The 23,509-nt window shown below is 42.1% G+C and overlaps 1 protein-coding gene and 1 non-coding gene across 5 annotated transcripts in view; one reads left to right on the plus strand and one right to left on the minus strand.

Moving 5' to 3' along the window:
* The window catches only part of LOC130187077 (tensin-2-like), a 30,767-nt gene extending 8,204 nt beyond the window's left edge, over positions 1-22,563 (plus strand). The window contains exons 2-27 of one of the 4 annotated variants that reach the window (XM_056404488.1): positions 1,202-1,307; positions 1,476-1,513; positions 10,856-10,888; positions 10,979-11,028; positions 11,194-11,377; positions 11,714-11,764; positions 11,911-12,033; positions 12,125-12,189; positions 12,806-12,889; positions 13,016-13,128; positions 13,318-13,378; positions 13,658-13,733; positions 14,290-14,419; positions 15,068-15,133; positions 15,248-15,364; positions 15,453-16,856; positions 16,991-17,138; positions 17,228-18,093; positions 18,235-18,366; positions 19,359-19,451; positions 19,681-19,758; positions 19,970-20,047; positions 20,255-20,423; positions 20,624-20,692; positions 20,989-21,018; positions 21,219-22,563. In XM_056404488.1, the coding sequence (XP_056260463.1) occupies positions 1,202-1,307; positions 1,476-1,513; positions 10,856-10,888; positions 10,979-11,028; positions 11,194-11,377; positions 11,714-11,764; positions 11,911-12,033; positions 12,125-12,189; positions 12,806-12,889; positions 13,016-13,128; positions 13,318-13,378; positions 13,658-13,733; positions 14,290-14,419; positions 15,068-15,133; positions 15,248-15,364; positions 15,453-16,856; positions 16,991-17,138; positions 17,228-18,093; positions 18,235-18,366; positions 19,359-19,451; positions 19,681-19,758; positions 19,970-20,047; positions 20,255-20,423; positions 20,624-20,692; positions 20,989-21,018; positions 21,219-21,363 (4,509 nt within the window). In that variant the 3' untranslated portion in view covers positions 21,364-22,563. Of the gene's footprint in view, positions 1-1,201; positions 1,308-1,475; positions 1,514-4,579; positions 4,644-10,855; positions 10,889-10,978; positions 11,029-11,193; positions 11,378-11,713; positions 11,765-11,910; positions 12,034-12,124; positions 12,190-12,805; positions 12,890-13,015; positions 13,129-13,317; positions 13,379-13,657; positions 13,734-14,289; positions 14,420-15,067; positions 15,134-15,247; positions 15,365-15,452; positions 16,857-16,987; positions 17,139-17,227; positions 18,094-18,234; positions 18,367-19,358; positions 19,452-19,680; positions 19,759-19,969; positions 20,048-20,254; positions 20,424-20,623; positions 20,693-20,988; positions 21,019-21,218 lie in introns of those variants that run through there. The other 3 variants (XM_056404487.1, XM_056404489.1, XM_056404490.1) reach the window with 3 other exon arrangements.
* A 255-nt stretch (positions 22,564-22,818) lies between these two features.
* Positions 22,819-22,890, minus strand: trnaq-uug (transfer RNA glutamine (anticodon UUG)). Its single transcript has one exon. It is a non-coding gene; the product is annotated as a tRNA-Gln (tRNA).
* Positions 22,891-23,509: the final 619 nt, after the last annotated feature.

Below are 23,509 nucleotides of genomic sequence, written 5' to 3' on the forward strand. Positions count from 1 at the left end.
AGCATTTGTTATAAACTTGGTTCAGGTATGTTTTGGTTTCCTTGAATGTTTCTCCGCTTGAATGTTTCTCTGTGGGTGTAAGGCAAAAGATTATTTTATAAGGTGATGACAAGGCTGTAGAAGCTGAAGACCAATTTATTGTCTTTAACCAGGCTAATCATTTTTGATACAAGGCAATGGGAGGCTAAATGCCTTTTGTGCTGGGGAAGCTGACCTAAAAAAATAAAATGGGAGAGAGGACAAGAAAGTAAAAATGTTTGTACAAGTCTACAGCCAAGGTAGCAATTCTCTGCTTAAGGTCATGCTAAATGCTAACGCTAGCTTAGCAACATATATGCCCAGAGTGACAATGCTAAAATGCTGATGTTTAGCAGGTGTAAAGTTTACCATGTCATCTTCATCTTAGTTTACTGTGTTAGCATGCTAACATTTGCTAATCAGCTCTAAACACAAAGTACAGCTGAGAGTAAGGAATGTCATTAGCCTTGTAGGTGATTTGTACTGGACAAATAAAGATTTTACCTGCTGGTGACTCTAGAGGAAAACTCGGGGGATCACCAAAGTCAGTGGACTTCACCCTTAGGGACCAGCCATGAATGTCTGTATCAAATTTCATGGTAATCCATCCAGTATTTGTTGAGATATTTTAGTCTGGACAGAGGAAATGACAAAAACAATGAACACCAAGTCCATCTATTCAGCTACATTTAGTTTATTTGTGACCATACTGTTTATTAGAGGGGGCTGGTAGCACAGAAAACTGCTTGTTTTTCATCATCTTGGCTGCCCCACAGACTGAGACAGAATAAGGACAAGTTAAAAGATGAGACAACAGGAAGCCTTAAAACACAGCTTGATATGACAGGTGTTTTTAGTGGAGGGAGTTGAATGTACAGCAGGTACTGCTACACCAGTGCTCATGCTGGTGTGTCACTGAACCAGCACACATCTGCACTGACAGCAGCCACACAGGGGACAGTGAACGTCCAGTACTTCAGTTGGTGCACTGAGAAAACTGCTAAAACAGCACATGTCACTACTACACACTTAGTATGAAGTGTGTGCCATTTGGAAGGCTGTTCAAGGGTTTCAATTCATCTGAATGCCTTCCTCTGACTTCTTTCGAACAGTTGTTTTAAGCCGTTTATTGCATCCACTGTGTGAATGAATGATCAGATTTCACTCTCTTGTGTGTCTGCAGCTCACCAAAACTGGGAGCCACGCCTTCACAGAGAAGAGCTTCAAGAGGAGACGGGTGTGTGATGTGTGCAAGCAGAACATTGACAACCCCGGGGCTTTCTGCAAGGGTGAGTCCGCGTCTCTGTCAGGTCACGCCGCAGACCCAGAGACACAAGTGGCAAACACTGACACACACCTAGACCTCACAGAGATGTACTCACCCTGACTGTCCTCTCTGTCTGTTTGTCAAAGCTGATTTTCAGAGTAAAACATGTTCCTCTCCCTTCTGTTTGCAGAGTGCAAGGTTGCAGTTCACAAGACATGTGAAGCCAAGGTAAGCCTTATATTACTTCCCTTCTGTCCTGAGCAAACTGTGCTCCTGTGTCAGAGGTTGTTGGGCAGCAATGTTAATGTGATGTGAGTCTTAAGTGGAGTAAGCCATGCGCACTGACCTAGATGTCTGGTTAAAGAAGGCCTCTCGTTGAACTGCAACCAGCCAGGTTGCTATGAGTAATTCAGTCATGTGGTAACACAGCATGGCAGGGGCTCCTGAGAGTCCTCGAGCACCCAGGTAGTCTCTGTGTCTACCTTAAAGCGACTCTTTAATACAGCTTGAGTTGAAGCGTTTGGTCTTATTAAAGTATAATATATTTGACACAATAAATGAACATTGTGTGTGAGGAGTGCTCTCGGGATGATAAGTGGGGGGCAGCATTGAGCTTTGAGCTGTCTAGGTGGTCTGTATGTGTAGACAGGGGACAGAGTCACTGTCTCCCTGTCAGCCCATCTGAATCTGTTGTGTGTTTTTGGTAACAGGAAAGTCAAATACAATGCGGCAAAATGGCGTTTTAACTGGGCAGGGACAATTGGGAGCTCTTCGATTGCAAGAAATACACTTTCTAATGCACATACATGACACATGGCAGTGTGCTCCGTGCACTCAGTGCTGCTCAGTATTTAACAGAAGATGTTTTGGTACAGCCTTTCTGTTGTTAAATGATATTCGATGTTCAATGACAAATAAGCTTTTGTGTTTCTAGCCCAGTAAACTCACTCTTTTGACTGACAGGAAGCATTTAAGTCCATTGAATTCCCTCACAATGTCCCTGACAGCCCCTGAGAAATACTAACAATTACAATATATGTTAGTTCGGGCTTAAAGGAATAGCTTGACATTTTGGGAAATGTGCCTTTTAGTTTTCCAGCCAAGAGTTAGATGAGAGGATCAATAACACTCCTATATATGTCCATTTAATATGAAGCTACAGTCAGCAGCCAGTTAGCTTAGCTTAGCATTAAGAATGGGAAAGATGGGGAAACAGCCACCCTGGTTCTGTTTAAAGGTGACAAAATCCTCCAACCGGTACCTGTAAAGCTCAATAACACGTTATATCAGACACTATATACACTATATGCGGGTGGTCTCAATCTTCTCATCTAACTCCATGTTAACAGGTAAAGGTACTAAATCATGAAATCCAGTCTATCCTGCAAACAAGGAAAGGTAATGAGTTGCCATAAATTTGTGGCAGTAGTTTTAGTAGAATTATTGATGGTTTCCTCTAGAAAACATTTGAAACAAGCTAGACTGTACAAGCAAAAATCATCATTGTCCTCGAGGCAGATTATTTTCACTTGTTTCAGGGTTTGTAACTCAAATTTAACTTAACTAGAAAAATGCTGAGGATGTAGCATCATTGACTTATTTCAAGTGTAACTAAAAAGGAGCTCAATTGCATAAGTTTTTAATTGCACTGATTAACTGGTAAAAGTCAGGTGTTGTTGCTCTTTGTTGTCTTTGGAGCAGGAGAGGCCTCTTTCATTTAAAGAGGACATGTTTGCTCTGTGTAAGAGAGAGACGTTCTCTCTCTCTCTCTCTCTCTCTCTCTCTCTGTCCACAGCTTATGTCAGACCATTGGCAGTAGTCGCCTCTGCTCTCATGTGACCCCGCTCACAGTAGCTCAGTATCACACAACACTGATTGAGCTCATGACCTTGCTGTAACTGCACTGTTGTGCCTCGATGTCCAACAGCTCAAACGCACACACACACATTTGTACTCTGACTGTCATGCAGAGGGACCCATTGCCTTTATTCTGCAGCTCTTCAGGTCAGTTCAAATCCTGTGGGATTTATGGGAGGGGGGTGGGAGGGGTGGGGGGGCCTTCCTATCTCCTCCTCTTCCACTCACACACACACACCGTCATGGTGTACGACTGGGCACTACCAGCTGTTGTGCCTTAGCAGCATGCATTAAAAGAGGATTATTATTTTGGTCATACTTGTCCCCATGGTCACCACGGTGATAGCCAAAAACAACTCCTGGTGGCTGCAGCAGAGGCAGGCGCCTTGGACAAGAGTGGACATCGTCACACAGGACGATGATCAATCTGGATATGAGAAGTCTGATGGGTAAATATAGAAAATAACAAGAGTGCCGTAGATGCCTTCCAGTGAGTGAGCGGTGGGAGGACACAAATAAGTGGGAAGCAGCTGGGGAGGCAACTCCATTCGTGTGTGTGTGTGTGTGTGTGTGTGTGTAATCAGTCCCATTTGGGGGTATTCATAAATAAAGGGGAACACTGGGCCAAGGCTCCAAACTGCTGTCTGCTACATGTCACGCTATCTCTCTTCTGTATATTTATGTCTTTCTATTTGCTCTCTCAAATATCAACATATTACTTCCTTTCGTGCTTGTTTCTTTCATCTCTTGCATCTCACTGTCATCATCTTTTCTTTTTTTTTACCTTTAATCTCTGTTAGAGTTATCCTTTTTCTGATGTTTTATACTTACATTTAAAGCTTCTCCCACTTTCTCCGACTATTTTTTACCCCTTTTCAAATCTTTCTTTCATCACTGTGTTATGCCATCTCAGTACCATTTTTCATAACAGTCACCAGTAAAGTTCCATTCTTTTTTTCTTGCATCCTTTGTGCATCATCTTTCTATTTGTCTGACTTGTCAACACTATCTCCATCTAACGCTGCCTGATAGTCTTGATGCCACTTTTATTCTGTCTCTTGTCATCTTTCTGTCAGCCTCAGGCTTCTGAAAAGGTCACTGGCCATCAGCACCCTGTGACTTTGCAGGGCTGCCCAGTGTCTGCGCGTGGAGTATTGATGTGTGTGTGTGTGTGTGTGTGTGTGTGTGTGTGTGTGTGTGTGTGTGTGTGCACATGCATGGGAACGCATTTGCACAGTTGACGTGCTGTAACGTCTCTGTGCGTATGACACAGGCAGAGAGTGAGAGGGGAAAGTTATGTTGTATGCGCTGCTAGCTCAGTGGGAGTGTGTGTGTGTGTGTGTGTGTGTGTTATCGTGAGAGAGGGAGGGAAGTAAAGTGAGTCGGTGAGAGAGAGCGAGCAGAGAGTTTGTAAGAAAGAGGGAGCGGGAGGTGGTGTATGACACTCCACAGACAGGACTGCTCAGAGGCAGAGGGAAAGACTGAAGCTGCTTGTTGAGAGGTAAAAACACGCTCTGCGATGTATTTACTGAGTAAAGCTTTGGCTTTTGTTTATTCATATATGCTCAGAACCTCAGTTTTGACTTGTCCTGTATTTTTATTTTCTACTGAGTAGCAATCTGACATCCTTAAACCCTTTCCACAGTGTTTGCTCTGATAATGCAGCATGTGATTGTGCATATTATTCCATTAAAGCTGTAGCCAGGGTGCTCTTGCTTTTGCCCAGAAAGAGGATTTCATTTAGTGTGATTAAGGCAAGAGCAGAAAATGAACTGGAGACTCCTGCTGTGACCGGCTGTGACCTACAAAAAAATACACAGATTTTAATTTTTAATACCAGAGAGTGAACTCATAAGATTTACTTTTTAATGAGATAGTTGTTACTAGGCGCAGGTTAGCAGATAATGGAAACTGTACAAAACAACCCTGTTCTATACAGTAGTCTATTATACATGTCTGTAAATATAAGATTTTGTAAAAACCTGCAGCCAGACTGTTTTTGATTGGATGTCACAGCATCTACTTACTGTATGTATCTGTCTATTTCAACACTGTGTACACATGTCTGTGTTACATGTTGTGTATAGACAATCATCACTGACCACAGGCCACCTGACAGAGACAAATGGCTGTACTGAAGTCAGTCAGCTGTCCTAACATCATCTGATGGATGCTAATGTTGCGTAGTGAAATACAGATGGTTACAGTGTCTGCTCATACACGCCAGCTGTTCTGCTAATGCTTCATGCTGACTTGTGAATTGATATTGTGATTGTGATGCTATAAGGACTATGTGCTTGTGTAATAGGTATAAGTGTTATACATTATAATGTTGTCACTTTGTCTTAATTGGTGCCAGTGGGGCTGAAACGGATTTTTTTTTTTTTTTAAAGTTTCCTTCAAAGTTGCAAACCTCCTCTGCAAATTCACATTCAACAATTGAAAATGCCGTCGAGATGTTGTGAGGATCTGTGGCCTTTCTGCTATCAGGTGGTGTCTTGAGCAAGTCATGTTTTTCAACCTTTTCTGTTGTTTGCGTCTCTCCATGGGGGGCGAGAGGACAAGCTGTCCAGTGGAAGCTCATTGCAGATCAATGGGAAGGTAGAGACAACAAAGTCGATGGAGATAAAAAAAAAAAAGAAAATTAAAAAAAAACTGGATGGTGCTTGAAGTAGACATTGTGGGTAGAAGATTCTGTCTGAGGAACATCTGTGTAACATGACTAAGGGGGTGACTTATTATCGTCACATTGTTGTTGCCATTTATAACCATCGCTGCCATGATGTAGTGTGTACAGATCATTTTCATGGTTCATTTAATTTTACAACTTTATTCGCCTAATCAATAATAAAGTATTACAAGGACAGTGCACATACACATGCATGCACATTGTGTGCATATTTACTTAAGTCTTTTCATTTCCTGAGACACTAAGTGATAAGTATGGATGCACAGCAAGCCTTGTTTAATATTCCAGGACTTATACACTTCCTATTTTTGGCAGGGTCATAACAACATCTTTAAATGAATTGGAGCTCAGAGGGCATCATTAATTATAATAATATTTAATCATTTCATTTGATAATAGATGGATATAGACAGCAGGACACTATTAATTCATGTTATCTTCAGTTGCTGGGTGTTAATTGTTGTTGGGCAAAGTGTGAAGGACCAAATACAAAGTTATGTTAGTTTGCTGTTGCCATGCTGCTGCTGCTGCTGCTGCTGCAAAGGCAAGTGGATTTGTGAGATGACTGATGGACAAATAGACAAAATGAGCCCTGAGGAGTTCTGAGAGATGTTTGGTCTAAAATAAGGAGCTCTGTCAAAATAGCTCTGTGAAATCTCTCTGCTCAGTGTGAGTGGTCAGGAGGCATGTTCAGCTGTTGACATCTCTCTCCCATCCAGCGCTCGCTCTCGCTTTCTCTCTCTGTTTGCCTCATCTCCTTCCTCTTCCGTCTTCCCTATGTCTTATTTTTTCTAAGCTCTCTCTATCTCTCTACTCCCCAGAGAGTTTGTTTGTTGCTCTTTGAGCCCTTGTTTGTGCTTCCTCTTGTTCCACTCTTCTCCGGGCCAGTTACGAATCTGATTCGCCCTGGCTGTGGGTGATGCTTATCGAGGTGTTCTTTGTCATCTGATGTTGTTTATTCAGGGGGAGCACATGCTTGTATCTCATGGCAGGGATGATTATAGTTATCCTGTCTCCATGCACTGAAAGTCGAGAGGGAGAGGGTGTGAGGTAGTAGGAGAGGAGGAAGCAAGGGGGGTGACAGGGGGTAGGGGGGTAGGAAATGGAGAAATGAGGGATCAAAGGTGGGAGAAAAAGAAAGAGAGGTAGTGCGATAATGAGAAGAAGAAAGAGAGGGGATGTCATCCTTTCATGTAAATCACAACCACTCCTGAACTTGCCCTCTGCTGCTCTGGGTAAAATGTTAAATCTGCGCAAAAAATAGAAAGCTTTATTAAGCTTTCAGTGGGCATTAGTGTCTTTTTGTGAGACTATGGAACTTGGAATACGACACGGTTATTTTGCTTTTCCAGTTTCAAATGGGAAAGCTTACTCACTTCTCCCTCTCCACTGTGCGTTACGTCAGCTATGAGTTAACTGTCAGAATAAAAGTCGCTCCTCCTGGACGTCGTACCGATGTCTGTGTCTCAAACACTCACATTTACCAATCTCCTGCTTCCTTGTAACTGACTGTTGGATTTCCTCTCCCTGGGATAGCAGTGATGAGTCAAGATGTGGCAGTGAAAACTTTTCAGAGCCGTGTCACAGCCAGTGTGTTTTGGAGGTGATTATCAGTCAGGAAACACCAGAGGAAGGATTCACTGTTACACTCTAAAGGTTTAATGGAGATTCATGTTGATTAATCAGTTGTAATAAGTCAGTTTTTCAGTCGATAAGATCAGGCTGTAAGTATCAGAAAGAAATGAAAACGCTCACAACAGTTTCCTAGAACCCAAGATGATGTCTTAATGAAATAGTTGCACATTTTAGGAAACACGTGTTCGCGTTCCCTGTTTCCAGTCTTTATGCTAAACTAAGATAACGATCTTCATATTTATGCCAACCATCAGATTGGATGCCTAGTCTGTTTAGCTGGGTTACCTTGTTCATCATGAAACACTTTTCATTTATCAGGCAACAGCTGTGTCCAGATCCCACAGACATGTGAGCGGTATCAAGCTTTTCATCATACTCCCAACAAGAAAGTGAATTTCAAATGTTGTGTTGTTTTGTCCAAGGACCAACAGTCCAAACGTCGAATCCCCAAATTTAATGAGGCGAACAAACCATTTTTGCTTGATAAAGGACTGAAAAGTGTACTTTATGAACAAGGCGAACTGAGCCAGGCATCCAGTCAGTAAGTCCCTGAGGGTGGGATCGAGTGCTGTCACTGGCACCTCAGTAAATGCTAGCTGATGAACAAGACAAACTGAACCAGATGGCTCTGTTCCCAGTGGCTCCAGCGTTCAGTCCACATGCATTAATGAAGACCCTGAGGCTGGCAGAGCTACCAAAGACACGTGTATACACTCGGCATGTTTGTGTGTGTGTATGTGTGTGTTTGTATGTGTGAACCTAGGTTGACCAGTGCTGACATCCTGTTGCAAATTGCTTCCTGTTGACTCTGCTGTCTTCCTCCTCTGCCTTTATGCTGCATGTTGGTGCTCTCTGCCTCAAGGTTCAACCCTGCTCTTCTTTTGTGTGCATGTTTGTGTTTATACATGGGTACATGTGTATGTTGTGTCTGTCTCCTACTGCTCCTCCCTGGAGCCGACCACTTTATCCACTTACTGTAACTATCATTATTAAACCTATTAAGAGAAGATTTCTCCCCTATGGCTGAATCTCTATCTCATTTCCTACTGTAGGTTTTTATAATGTCCTTGTACACTAACACAGGAAAGATTAGTAGCATGTGAAAATATTAACAAATAACTCAATAACAAATGACGCCTGTTAGTGCTGTATATTGGCTGTCATCCTGCACGACAATAATCAGTCAGTTCAGCAGTAGCATATTTTGCCGTGCCGTAACCAATTACAGCCTGGCCTTTTCCCCTTCACTCATCCTTTTACTCAGTCCTCTGTAGAACACATGCCTGTTTTTGTCCTTTCTCTGTTACGCCTCTGTAATGTCATTTACCATGTCTACTTCGTGTATCACAGACTCTGTGTGTCCTATGAAAATGAGAAAGCTATGATTTCGGTTTATGATAATAAAACCCATTATCTGTGCTCATGACAAATATTTTTGGACTATTTAAAATAAAAAAAATAGAAACCTAGTGAAAGTGAAATAAACGAAGATGCGTAATAAATTGTATTCTTTTTGTCTTGAGAAAAACTACGAAGCTCAATGAAAATAATGTCAGTAATTTTTAGCCAATTAGCAATTAAATCAAAGAGGTTTTTTATGCTAATTCAGAATCCAAGCTGATTTTAGTCTCAGTTGATAAAAATACAATAAAGAACTACTGGCGCACCTCTGCCTTGACCACCCAGAGGACATTGGCTGCCATTTTTCTTATTATAAGTCATATCAATATAATGTATCTACTGTGCATTATTAATGACTCTCTCTGAGAAGCTGCACATGGATCATGATGCAGGAGCTGCACCAGCCCCTCACGGTGGTAACATGAATTCATCAGTGGTTGCCTCAGTTTAGTCATAACAATGTAATGTTGGTGTTGTTGACATGATGAAATGATATGCAAGTATTCTGTACTCAGTCTGAACACAGACAAAAAAAAAACAAATCAACCTTGACTGTCAGAGACTGTCAGTGGAAATCAAATAAACTTACAATCAAACTCCTCTGCAGCTGGAACTGAAAAACATACTGTACTTGACAGTCACTTGTAATAAGCTTTAGGTTTGTTTTTTTTTGTTTTTTTTAAAACTAACAAAGTGAACACAGTATCTACATGGATGGTGATAATTCAGTGTAAATTTTAGCACAGCGTATTTCTGCATGGCTGCTGTTGTTTTCCTGGCGGTGTTTCAGTTGTGTTTCGTTGTGATTGTGAGGCATCTGGCTTGTTAACCTGTTGCTTGACACCTGTCAGCACTGGCCAGCGCTCAGCCACAGAGGGCAGCTCAGCTGTCAGTCATCCTCATGGGATAGTTCAAAAGCCAAAAGTTGACAGGGTGTCACCTATCAAGGTTTACAGTGAGAGCTGTGCAGTGGGAGCTGTGCTGTAATACTGAATGTTTGATACCATTTCTTTTGCTCATTTCTTTAATTTTCTGCTGTGGTGTCATTTATCAGCTTGTTGTCATTATCTAATGACTCCATCAAATGAGCTGGAAAAGTAACACATTCCCTGATAATAGTTTATACTAGTTTCAGGATCAACTGTTATCCTGATAATAAACAATTCAGAAGAGAAGAGGCTATACAGGAATGTGCTCAGGTCTGTTTGTATAGTAGTGGCTGTAGTCTGTTTGCATGACCCCAGCTTCCCTCTCTCTGTGTACGTGTGTTTGTGGTTTTGGCAAGATACTCTTGGCACACCAGCAGAGGACAAGGACTGCACGCCACATGTAGACTCATCCTCCTGTAAACTTCATCCGTCCCTATCCTTCACTCCTTCTTCTTAACCAAGCAAAAAAGTGCGATCAATCGTTTTATGGAGTATCTCTCTTTATACTGAACATTTCTGCTTATTCACCTGCCTGGTCAGCAGAATAAACACTGGTCAGTTGATCTGCAGCGCGAGAGAGAAAAATTCAAAAAAGCCAAGACAATGTCCCCGTGTTCTTTATATTCTTGCCGACGTGCAGGTATGCAGGTGCTTGTCAAGGTTTGTCTCTACGTGTATACATCTTTGTGTTGTTTGTGTGTGTGTGCTCGCGTGTGCGTGTGCGTGTCTGACATAATGCGTCACTAGCTCATCATGTGGAACGGCCAAATCTGCACTGACAGCCTCTTCTTCAAACCAGCTGCTGCAGATGACAGGAGGAGAGAGTGAGAGAATTTTACTATCCTCTCCATCAGCCCCTCATCCTTCCTCCTCACCCCTCCCCTCCCCCCACCTCCCCTCCATCTCTTCATCTGCACTGCTGGAGCAGGACCAAGAGCATTAAACCAAACACATGACTTGGCATGTGCTGGTCCATTCCCAGTGTGTTCGTGTGTCTGTATGTGTGCATATGGTGGTGTGACTGCTGCAAAAACTAACCATGTGGTCCTTTCCTTTCAGGTGACTCCCACCTGCACCTCAACTACAGATCTTGTAAGTTTGTGCATGTACTTTAGAAAATAGTTTTATATGTAATGCGATCAGTAATTACTGTACAGTTATTCTTTTTTGTTTGTTTCTCAGAACAGTTCCATTAAATCTACATCACAGAAGAAAAGAGGCTCAATACCAAGGTAAAACAAATCACACATCAAGACAGAAGAAATTGATATCAGAGATGTAAAATGGACACAGACAAATAAATAGAAAAGTTACATTAAGGACATAAAGCTTGGCCATCTTAACTGCCTAATGGCTGTTCTGGCTGCACTCAAACAATGGACTCTCACAATGTCTAGGAGTAAAAGTGTGGAACAAGTGATGGAGCATGTGATGGAGCACCACTACGACTTCGACCTCACCTACATCACAGAGAGGATCATCTCTGTCTTCTTCCTGCCAGACCTGGAGGAGCCGCGGTACCACAGAAACCTACAGGAAGTGGCCTCCATGCTGAAATCCAAGCACCAGGACCAGTTTCTGGTTAGTAGTAAAACTGAAATCTTAACACATACAAACTCAATGTTGTGATTCGTCTCCTAGAAGGACAGAAGCGGTCAAATTTAAGTAATGGCTGCCATTAAAGGTATTAAAACTAATTATAGAGGTTTTATTTGTATATTTGTGTAACTGAGAGAATGGTTATTACTTTCAGTCCTTATTTGTGAATAGAGGGAGTATTAAACTACCAAATAATTCCTCACAGTTGTCTTTAAATGTTTTTTTTTTTGCTCAGTTTGTGTTATTTGTAAAAAAAAAAATTTTTTTAATAAAATAATGATATATCTCTCATACCTTACATATCTCTGTCTTTTCCAGCTACTGAATTTATCAGAGAGGAGACATGACATCACCAGACTTAATCAAAAGGTACACAAACTGACATCTCACACTGCATCTCAACAGATCACACACTGCTTCAACTGCTGAGACACGACTGAGACACATAAACTATGTATGCTGCCACTTTGTATTTTCGAAGTTTAGAACGGTTTGACTTCTCTTATGCGGTTAAGGTGCAGGACTACGGCTGGCCTGATCTTCATGCCCCACCCTTGGACAGGATCTGTGCCATCTGTAAGGCCATGGAGACCTGGCTGACCTCTGACCCCAGCAACGTAGTGGTCCTCCACTGCAAGGTTTGTGCAACCCGAATCTACATCACCTTACTTTGCTGTTAACATATTTAAAAAAAAAACAATTTCATGACGTTGATCTGTGTTCTGACAGGGACACAAAGGGAAGACGGGGGTCATTGTGGCAGCCTACATGCACTACAGCAAGATATCCGCTGGGTAATCATTACTAGTGTAACAGGACACTTGCCATACCAACATGTGTAAAGATCACTTTTCAGTTATATTTTGTTGTCATCATGTCTGAAACCATCTTTGAATACCTTTTGCTCAATGTGATCACTGTAGTGCTGCGACTAACAGTTATCTATATAATCAAAAAAATCTGTTGATTATTTTTCCAATTAATACTTTGGCCCATATCAGGCCTGAAAAAATATCACATTTTCCCCAAGAACGATGTTACATATTTAAATAGCTTGTCAGAACAATGGTCTAAAACCCAAAGATATTCAGTTTACTTCACAGAAGACAGATATTACAAATATTGATTTAATTGATTATCAAATTTGTTGACCATTCATTTTCTTTTGATCCACTAATCGACTCATCAGTTAATCATTTCAGGTCTAGATCTCTGTCCTCCGTGCATTCACGTCTTGATTTTTGTCTAAAATGCCAATAAAGCGGTCAGTGTAGAATAGATTGAGTTGGTCACCACCAACAGCCATGATTTACTCTAGGCATACACCTCATCCCCTCACTATCACTTACAAATGATTGCTTACACACATCTGTAAAGCGTGTATTAATACACTTGTGCTGGTGTCCACAGAGCGGATCAGGCTCTCACCACACTGGCCATGAGGAAGTTCTGTGAGGACAAAGTCTCGTCATCCCTGCAGCCCTCTCAGAACAGGTGTGACACACTCGTCTACAGTTTATATCACCTCCTCTCCCGTATATCACTTCTTGTGATGCTGCTGTCATCACCTCATGTCGCTCTCTGCTGTCATTGCATCACTTCCTCACTTCTCTTCTTCAGGTACATCTACTACTTTGGCGGTCTGCTGTCAGGTACCATCAAAATGAACAGCAGTCCTCTGTTCCTCCACCAGATCCTCATCCCCTCTCTACCAAACTTCCAGACTGGAGGAGGTCAGTTTTACACAAACAAATCTTGGTATAATTGCTTGCAGTGCTGTGATGGTAATTATGAGCTTTGAATAGTGAACACAAAATGTTTACCAATGTTAAAGGCAAAAAAAAGAAACAATAGAGCCTTTGTCTGCAAACTCTCCCTGTTTTTTTTATTGCTGTTATCCTCACTTCTCTCTGTTTTTGCAGGTTTCTATCCGTTCCTGAAAATTTATCAGTCTCTTCAGCTGGTCTACACCTCAGGCGTCTAGTAAGTACATGGTCAGTTGTCCAGTTGCACCACTGGGTTTTCAGCTCACCCCCTGCGGGCGGACGTGTTTCCCTCCCTCCGTCCCTTTGACAGATGTTGTCTATACAGGCCAGTGTCTGTGTTTAGGTGTAGCCTGGTCTGTGTTTATGTTAAAGTTAACATTGTTTACCAGTGTTTTATCCAACTGAGACATGTTTCTGACTGGATTTATGTATAGTTCTATGGCTGTTTCTTTTTTATTTATTTATTTTTTTACTGTGCATGTGTGTGTGTGTCCAGTGATCCCCAGAGCTCCAGGGCGAGGAAGCTGTGTGTGACTATGGAGCCAGCACTATTATTAAAGGGGGACATAATGGTGAGAAACAGTTTATCATGAACTGTATGTCACTAATTGGAAACCTTACTTGCACCGCAGCAATAACTGCAGTGCACCAGCTGCTATTTTGCCTATTAATGTAGTCAGTTTCCTCCACTCCCACTGACTTTTGTGCTTTCATAAATACACATTTCTTTCCTGCCTGTCATGCACTTTTGTAACTTTGCTTTTAATAAGTGCCAGTTTTTTTTTTTAAACCTCTTAAGCTACAAATCCTCTGCAGACTATGAACATGCATACTTAATTACTGACTTGCATGTCTCTTTGAGAGGGTAAAAACATTAAAAGCCCTTAGCATCCTACAAAGACATGAAGGTACTTTATTTATCTCAGAGGGTCACACACAGCAGCAACACCCTGAGAACATACCATCACACACACGATATAGGATCCAACAAAACACAGTAACAAAGCTAATAAAAATTAGATTTACTATTTATCACGCCAGCAACAAGTGTTAACATTTCAATACATTCCATGAGAAATGAGTCTTGCTATTTATATCACTCACGCTTACTTGCATCCTCTCCTGCAGGTGAAGTGCTACCATCGGCGGAGTCGAGCAGCAGAGAGGGAGGTGGTCTTCAGAGTCCAGTTTCACACCTGTACTGTTCACGGGGCCCAGCTGTGGTTTGGCAAGACTGAACTGGACCTGGCCTGTACAGGTATCAAAATAGAGACTCAATAGTTTGCTTGTAAATGCACCAATTTTTGCACAGCTGTGACAGAAGGGATTAGAGATAAGGGTATTTAAAACCATAAGACTCTACTACTGCTGTACTACACTAAGATCTGAATATGTTGTAAGCATATGAAAGAACAAATGGAAACCTTCTGCTGTATATTTTTATTGCTTCCTTGAAATTGTTTACAGGGATGTATAATTTAAGACCCACTTACTCTTTAGTCCATTGTTGGGTTCATGTATATTGAGACAAATGGCAAATGACAGTGTCAGGTTAGATGAAACAGAAATACTTGTACATGGCTCAGTAAGCAGCCGTCTCATGACAGTTGCTCTTAGTGCAACGTGCTGACGCATGCATACAATGTATAAATAATATTACCCACACTCATGCGTGGAAAAGTAAAACGAAAGCTGATCTCAGACGGCACATTTCTTTGAAGTGTTATGCTCTGTTTACTTGAGCCATATTCTGTCGTATTTATTTCCATCATGAAAAGTGATGGCAAGTATCTTTATTTATTAACGTTGGTTTTTCTACTTCACAGATCTCTTGTGAATGTTTTTATCACTCTCTGTAGTTGCAGTCTGGATATTTTAGTTTCCCTTTATGTTGGTCTTTCCGCAGATGACAGGTTCCCTCCTGATGCTACAGTCGAGTTTATCTTCTCCAATGGGCCAGAAAAAATGAAAGGTATTTATTATCAGCTGTCTGTCTTGCACTGCTTCCTGTGGTACATTTCGTGCTCATAATCCTTTTCTTTTTTACATTTTTATATGCTTCACATTAAAATGTCTGCATTCCAAGGTCGAGAATATCGTAAGAATGATGCCTCTATCAAAGTGGACTTTAACACCTCAGACCCTGTGGTCAGATGGGATTCTTATGAGAACTTCAACCTGCACCACCAAGACAGCATGGAAAGTAAGAAACATACACACAGGTGCAAAAAAATTAGCTTTAAGGTGGAAAAATCTAACATCACATCACACTCCCTTCTCCTTTCTACCAGATATCTCTCATACGAGGGGCCCACTGGACGGCAGTCTATATGCACAGGTGAGGAAGCGGCGTGGGCCAGGCTCAACTGCCTCAGCAGCCTCTCCCAATGGATGCCTCACTAACAGCCCAACAGTGAAGCCCCAAACTCCCAGCCAGCCCCAGCCCCCCACCTACACCAGTGATTCCAATCGCTCCTCAGCACCCACTGATCATCTGCAAGACGGCTCTCCGTCCATAAACTGCCCTGAGAGAGAAAATCCTGACTGTCCATTGAGGAGAGGAGACGGGGAAGACAGAGCAAGAGATAAAACAAGAGGGAAAGAAAAGGATCGGGAAACGGCGATATTAGATGATGGACAACCGTCAAGTCCGGGGGGTTTGAGGCGAGAGCACTCGTGTTGTGGTCGAGCAGGTGCAAAGTGTGGCAATGTGGGATGGGAGAGAGGGCCCTGCCTTTCTAATGGGCACTGTCTCGGACGTTGCAATAGCATTAAAAATCATCCAAAAAGTCAAACTCTGCCTGCTTTACCATCCAAATCTGTGTCACCTCCTCTAAATTCAGCTCATATGGAGCTCTGCCATCGCCATAGTGCCCATCCTTTACCAGAGTTACCATGGGAACGTCCACCCCCACCCCCGCCACCACCCCTGTCCTGTCTCCACAGGCCGTACTACCCTTATTCTACCCCTGAACATGCACACCCACACAGCCACACCCTCCCAGCCTCAAACCGACTCTGCACCGGGGAGGAGTGTCACCTCTTCCATTATTCCAGCCACGGCCCGTCCGCTCATCTCTCCCATCAGTCACTGCCCTCCAGCCCTTACAGGGAAATGTTCTTCAGCTCTCCAACATCGTCCTCTGGTTGCCCCTGTTGGGACTGCTCCAGCAGGCGAGAGCACCAACCATCCTCAGTCAGAACATTCCACCCATTGCACCCAGACCAATCGGAGAACCCACACTGGTCCCAAGGTGCAGGGGCACAACGAACAAGAGAGGCGCCTCCGCTATGGGAAAGTGAAAATCCATGGGAGGTGGCAAGAGAGGCCGAGTTCTGGCAGTGCAAATCAGCTATGCCTGCGTTTCGGGTGTGTCATCCCTCTTTGGATCAGAGTCCAAACCCGGAGCAGCCTAGATTTGCCCTCGCACCTCACCAGAGCTACCATAGCCCCCAGTCTCTGGTGGATGTGCGGGATGGAGCCAGCAGTGGGTACCACACGCCTCCACAACCCCGTCACTCCTGCCCCTGCTCTCCTTATCAGTCCTCCCCGGCCGAGAGCCACGAGAGCCGGGGTTACGCGTCAGGATACCACTCTGGGTCAGCCTCGCCTCTGCCTGCTGGTAGCCCTTCTTCTGGGAAAGGCAGGCTGCCCGAGACGCCCTCTAGATGCAGAGAACAGCAGGATGCTGAAGGTGAATGATGGACACAGTGGTGATTGTTTTGGGGTTGTTTTTTTTTACACTAAAATACTTCTTGTAACTTTTGTTTTTATGATTGTTTTGTTTTAAATTAATCTTGATTTATTTTATCTTGCTTCTTAAAGTAGAGAATGCCAAAACTGATGTGGATGATGACATATCCCAGGGTTCAGAGACTAAATCGGACTCTAATGGCCAGACAAGCACCCCTGGACTGGACTCTGATCATGACTACACACTTATTGGTAGCAGCAGCCCAACACACACTGAAGACAGGTGGGTGAAACTTTCTTTTTTGACATCTACTAATATTGAAAATAAAACATTTATCCAAATAAACTTATTAGTTCATATTATGTTCGCAGTGTTACTGCTGATAGCCCTTCTCAAAGCCAAGAAACCTCCACACAGCTCGACTCCAGCACAAATAGCAACAAAACTATCACACCGGTACCGGCAGAAACACAAACCCAAACTTCCGGCATATCCATAAACTCTGCACAATCATCAAGTGAGCTGAGTTTGAGTTCTGATGGAACGATCGGCGCTGTCAGGATCACAGGGAGTGCTGAAGGATGTAAGCAATCGCATGCTTCAAATTATGCTGCTGTCATCATCACCCCGGTCCAAGTGCAACTCAATGGTTCTGCCCTTCCCAGCGATACCACATCCAACAGCAGCAGAAGTGTAACCATGAACCCTTCTGTTAGCCTCACTTCCAGCCCCTCCGCCACTTCCCCAAATTCTCCTATTGGCTCTCCAGATCGGCAGTCCTCTCACCAGTGCCCCCCATTGGCTGCAGACACAGCAGGGCACAGACTGACCCCAGACAGAGACAGCTCAGCCGACAACAAACCTCCATCACCTGTGCCCGACGGCTATCACACACCCACATTTCCCTTAGCTTCCTATTACTACCCATTACTAAACGTCCCCCATGTCCCATACACGGGCTACACTGCAGTCACCATCCCCGCCGTCCAGCCACCGCTCCCCGAGAAGAAACGCCTTTCCTCCACAGCAGGATCCCTGAACGGACACAACTCTCTTCTTAGAATCTCCTCAGCTCCTTCCCCCACACACCACGTTTCTTTCTCCCCTGCTACGGGAGAGCAGAGACGAGGGTCTACGCAGTCTAGCTACAGGGAGGAGGCAGACATCAGGGTTAATGCAAAGTTTGTCCAGGACAGCTCCAAGTACTGGTACAAACCAGGCATCTCGAGAGACCAAGGTGAGGATTGTACACAAATGCAATGTCTGTATTTAACATTACCAAGAAATCCAGTCTTTATGTGCTCTGGTGAGTAAGCGATGTTTCGTCTTTCATTTTCAACTACAGCCCCCTCACTTTAACATGTTCTCTCTACTGTAGCTATAGCTGTGTTAAAGGACAAGGAACCGGGGACTTTCCTCATCAGAGACAGTAACTCTTTCCAGGGGGCCTACGGTCTGGCCCTCAAAGTGGCCACCCCTCCTCCTAATGCCAACATCGCTGGAGGCAAAGGTAACCATTATGAATGCAATGCAAATACTAATGAGCTGGCTGCCACTGGGCCTTTAATGACATGTCAGAGGAAAAAACAAAGCACAGGAGTAAATAATAAAAATATATAATGGCTGAATTCCATTTATCCGCTTCAGTGTCTGGGTCCTGGTGTTGTTCATGCTGACTCACTGTCACACTGTCATAGCTTACTGGGACACTTGAATACTACAGAGCCATTGCTAATGTTATTAGTAACACCTGTGCTTTTCCCTAATGTGACAAGATAAAATGTCTGCTGTGAAGAAGGCCTATGGCAGGTGTCTTTCTTGTGACTGTCTTGGCACCAGTGAAATAACATCAAACTCCTATTCAACAAGCTATATTTAGAAATGTGATGGCAAAACTTCAGTGGTTGATTAGTTACATAATTTCCATTCATCTACCGAGTCTGTTTTATCACTCAAAATGACTGCAGACTTGTTTTAGAGGAAGACACCTGACAGCAAATCAGTGTAATTACTTTTAGTAATTATTAGTTTCTGATCCAATCAATGTGTGATTTCCATGACCTTGTTAATTTGCATTTATGCTGTTAATACTTTAGTTCAAATGACATTTATATTTTAGTTGAGAACAACTGTGTCACTAATCCAGTGCTAATGCTGAATTAAGCGCTGGTTTAATACTGTTCAAATTAAGACACAGGTACCAAAATGTTCATTATTCTTGTGCTTTCTTGTTTATCTTTTTGTCTTTCAACAACTAATGATGATGATAGATCATAAGTTTTCATATATTTCTGTTCTACTCTGTTCATGCATGAAAAGGCACAGTCGTTATCAAAGACAGCAATGACAATATGGTTTTGATAAGTCTATAGTAAATAGAATTGTATATTTTCGTGTATGTTTTGCTCACACGTCCTTATAGAATATGCTCTGCAGCAAGACAGTCGTCCTTATTTTTCATCATTGCTCCTTCACTTCTCACCCTCCTCTCCTCTTTCCCAGGGGATCCTCTGGAACAGCTGGTGAGACACTTCCTCATCGAGACTGGGCCACGGGGAGTGAAGATCAAGGGCTGTCAGAACGAGTCCTACTTCGGTCAGTTATGTGTATAGACACAACTGTCACGACATGTTTCACATATTTAGCTATGTACGAGATACTGAAACTTATTATCTAAACCTGTAAAACCAAGAGTAAGTGTGTTTTTTTTATTTTTTTATTTACTTGCTTCCCAGTTCCTTATTTTCATTTAATTCCTTTTAATCTGTCATAATCATAGTCTGTTTTACCCATTTCCTCTTTCTGTCTTCTTTCTCTGTCTCAGGAAGTTTATCTGCCCTGGTGTACCAGCATTCAATTACTCCCATCTCTCTGCCCTGTGCTCTCCGCATCCCAGAGAAAGGTAATATCAGTATCATTACATTTAGTCATCATGTTGTCATGATTTTTACAACTAAAATTAAATATCCGCCTCTTCAAATGAGCTTTTCTATTGTTAGAGAACAAATAAATGACTATTAACCAAAGACTAGAAGGTTGTTACAACAATTACACACTGTAGCCTCAATCATTTAGATGGTGCTGTCATGTAACTGAAGACTATGATGTTTCAGACCTTGTTGGGGAGCTTCAGGAGATGCAGAGTGCAACAAACACCAGCACAGCAGCTGACCTCCTCAAACAAGGAGCAGGTAATACACATGCTTGTTTTCTTTATGGTGATTCTGTTGCTGTATGAACTTCCACAGAGGATGAATCTCATGTAGGGCAGTCGTTGCAGTTCTTTCTTTTGACCAGCAGAGACTGTTCAAGCCTCATGTTTTCATAGCACTGACACAAAACAACGTACATGCTCATATTCATCCACGTTTTCTCGTCTCATCTCTTTGATGAACCAGCCTGCAATGTGCTTTACCTGAACTCTGTGGAAACTGAATCACTGACGGGGCCGGAGGCAGTTTCCAAGGCAACCAAGTGCACTTTGGCTCTGAGTCCGCGTCCAGTGGCAACGGTGGTCCACTTTAAAGTGTCCTCTCAGGGGATCACTCTAACAGACAGCAAAAGAAGGTGCATCTTAGACACTGCAGTCGTACTTATTAGCAACTGCATCACACTTTTAACTCAGTGGGTGTCACTGCTTATTTTATTAAAAAGTGGTATTTGTTACTGCATCAAATTGTTGCTGCATGACACGGTGTTTGCATCAGTTTGATGGAAAAAAAACTAATGCCAAAGACAAATGAGTAATTTTGTTTGTGTTTACACAGGCTATTTTTTAGGAGACACTATCCAATCAGCAGTGTAACATTCAGCAGCCTTGACCCCCAAGACCAGAGGTGGGTCACTGATACAAATCAATTTTAATAAAACTATATGTGTTTGAGTTACTGCTGATTACTTTCAACAAAGGCAGTAATAAGTGTGCGCCTGCTGCTGCTGCTGCTGCACAAATAACTCTTGTATTGCCTTATATTTTATAAATATAAGTTGATTTGCTTGTCTGCTTTTTGACTGTGATAGGTGAATGAGTAGTGCTAGTCATTGCCTAGTCTTATAAAACAGTCTCCATGTCCTTGTTATTCATGTGTTCCTGCATTTTGTCTCTGTCTCTATTTGTGTACCCGTGCTTCAGGTGGACTAATTCTGATAGCACATCAAGCAGGTAAGTGCTTGTGTCACTGTGTGTTTTTCTTGGCGAGTGATATCACCGACTGGTACCTTGTGCTACTTTGCATGGCAATTAATCAAAACAATTAGAGTCGTTACTCTGACTTCTTGAGAAAAAATCTAGGTTTCTTTCAGTGTCAAATACTATTTGCTTTCCAGTCTTTTGACTTCTCTCGTCTCTTGTTTTTGCTGCAGGATGTTTGGCTTTGTGGCCAGGCGGACAGGCAGTGCTACAGAAAACGTGTGTCACCTATTCGCAGAGATGGACCCCGAGCAGCCGGCTGTGGCCATCGTCAACTTTATTAACAAAGTCATGCTGGGACCACAGCTACGTAGATGAAGGAGCAGAAGAATTTGAAAACTCTGGACTATCAGGGATGTGGGAGAGATTCTAGCATAACTTTTTTTTTTTAAGATATGTGTGTGTGTTACTACATTTTTGCTTGCATTCGTGCAGGTGGCATGACTGTGCTCGGCTGTATGACTGTTTTTATATTTCTGACAGATCACTGCTCCAAAGGGCAAAGTATTGTTTATATGTCAGCTTCCAGAGCAGTTACAGAGGAATAGTTTGATAAGCCAAAGACTGACCTACCATTGGTAAACTTGCCAAATGAGATTCAAATAAGAGTTTTTTTGTTGTTGTTGTTTTTGCTGATGAAGTAATTTTTTGTTTTTCTGTTACAAACTCTTCACATGATGTACAACAAAACTGCATGACAATCCATTTACCACACCGTTATTCTTAAAGTTTCTGTACACCAACATTTAAAGCTCAAGAGACAATGGTTCAGAAGGCCTTCAACAATGTAGTAGAAAGTCAGAGTCATGTTTCAAGGTGTAAAGTGGCTGCAATTTTGCTCGCCACGCAGTGTTAGAAAGAGTAAAGGAGGTGACTAAATGTAAGAGGTTGTGTATTTTGAATATCTGAGAAGAAAGTGTAAATTCAATCCTCAACAATACTATGAAAACCTAAGCTGAACCTATCTACAATTTAAAACACAGACAGATAGATGACTGGTTACACACTACATAAGAAAGTAAAAGGGAGGTTAGCCTCACAACAGAAGTAACTCGTTTAAAAGATAAGGACAGGACTTGAATATTTACGAACTCTACAATCTCCACATTTCTAATGTCATTATAAAAAGAACCAGTACAGACCAGTCTCTCCATATTACATATTTTAGATTTGTTTAATTTACATTACCTATTTAACCAACCAATATCCACAGTAACATGTAATATGTGTGAGTTATGTTTCAGAGAGAAGTTTCACTTAAAGCCAAAGACTTCATTATTGTGTAAAGATATTCTCATGGTTGATTTTTTTTATCAATATCTTTTCATTGTTTGGCATTTGTGTGTTTTTTTATAAACTGAGACAGTATTTAGATGACTTCAGCACAATTATTATTTTTCATAATGGATTTTTATGTAAAAGAAGTAATATATTTTAGGCCTCTGAGGTGGATGACAAAGAATGGTGTATGTCATATTTGACAAGTAAATTAAAGCAATCAAATGAAATCAAATACAACTGTTGGCTTCATCATTTAAAGGCTTCCTGTCATATATTTTATTACTTATTTGCAGACCAATTAGTACAGTTGTAATTTCCTTTTTTGTAACTTGCTTAAAGCAGATAAAGGTGGTGAATCTGATTGTGTCCAATACTTACCTTCTTATGATATAACTCAGTTATTCTCGCCTTTTGCACTTATTGTCACCACGAGAAAGAACCATCCGTGCCACAAATACTCACACCTTTGACAACACGCAGGTCAAAAGGATGAGGTCCCACCGAGATTTGAACTCGGATCGCTGGATTCAAAGTCCAGAGTGCTAACCATTACACCATGGGACCAGACACGCTAGCCAGAAGGGTTTGCCAGTATTTGTAGAAAATGGCCACAGCACCCGCGTAGCAGTGGTTCGTTGGTCTGTGTCATGATTTGAACATGACTTTTCATGTCCTATCAAACAGTACGCTACAAAACAGGTTAAGGTCTTAATCGAAGTCACACCTACCCCGTGTTTCAGCTATGCTAGTTAGCTCACTGTAGCTAACCGAGCTAACTGATAAGGTAACGAAACTCGCGATGAGTGGTGAAGGAAAGCTGCATCGGAGTGTGAAATCAGATGTAGCTTCATTTTAACATACCCATCCATCTATAGGAGCAGATGGTCGATCACGCTAGTTTAATCGAGATTGTCCAAATATGTTGTCAGATACATTAGTGGAGGTTTGAGAGTCACGTCAGTTACTTTCAAATTGAGAATTACGTCATTTACTTTCATTTTATGGTAGACGAACACAGACGTAAACTCTACATTTTACTAGCCTGATCGTGAAATGAATTAAAATGAGATACACTAAATTGATTACAACTACAGATACAAGATACAGATACAAAATGATTAAGTGATAGCACAGTATGGGACTTTTGACATTATTGATCGTACAGAGGGCAACGTTACAGTAC

This window comes from Seriola aureovittata, chromosome 2, assembly GCF_021018895.1.
Source record: "Seriola aureovittata isolate HTS-2021-v1 ecotype China chromosome 2, ASM2101889v1, whole genome shotgun sequence".
Classification (NCBI taxonomy): domain Eukaryota; kingdom Metazoa; phylum Chordata; class Actinopteri; order Carangiformes; family Carangidae; genus Seriola; species Seriola aureovittata.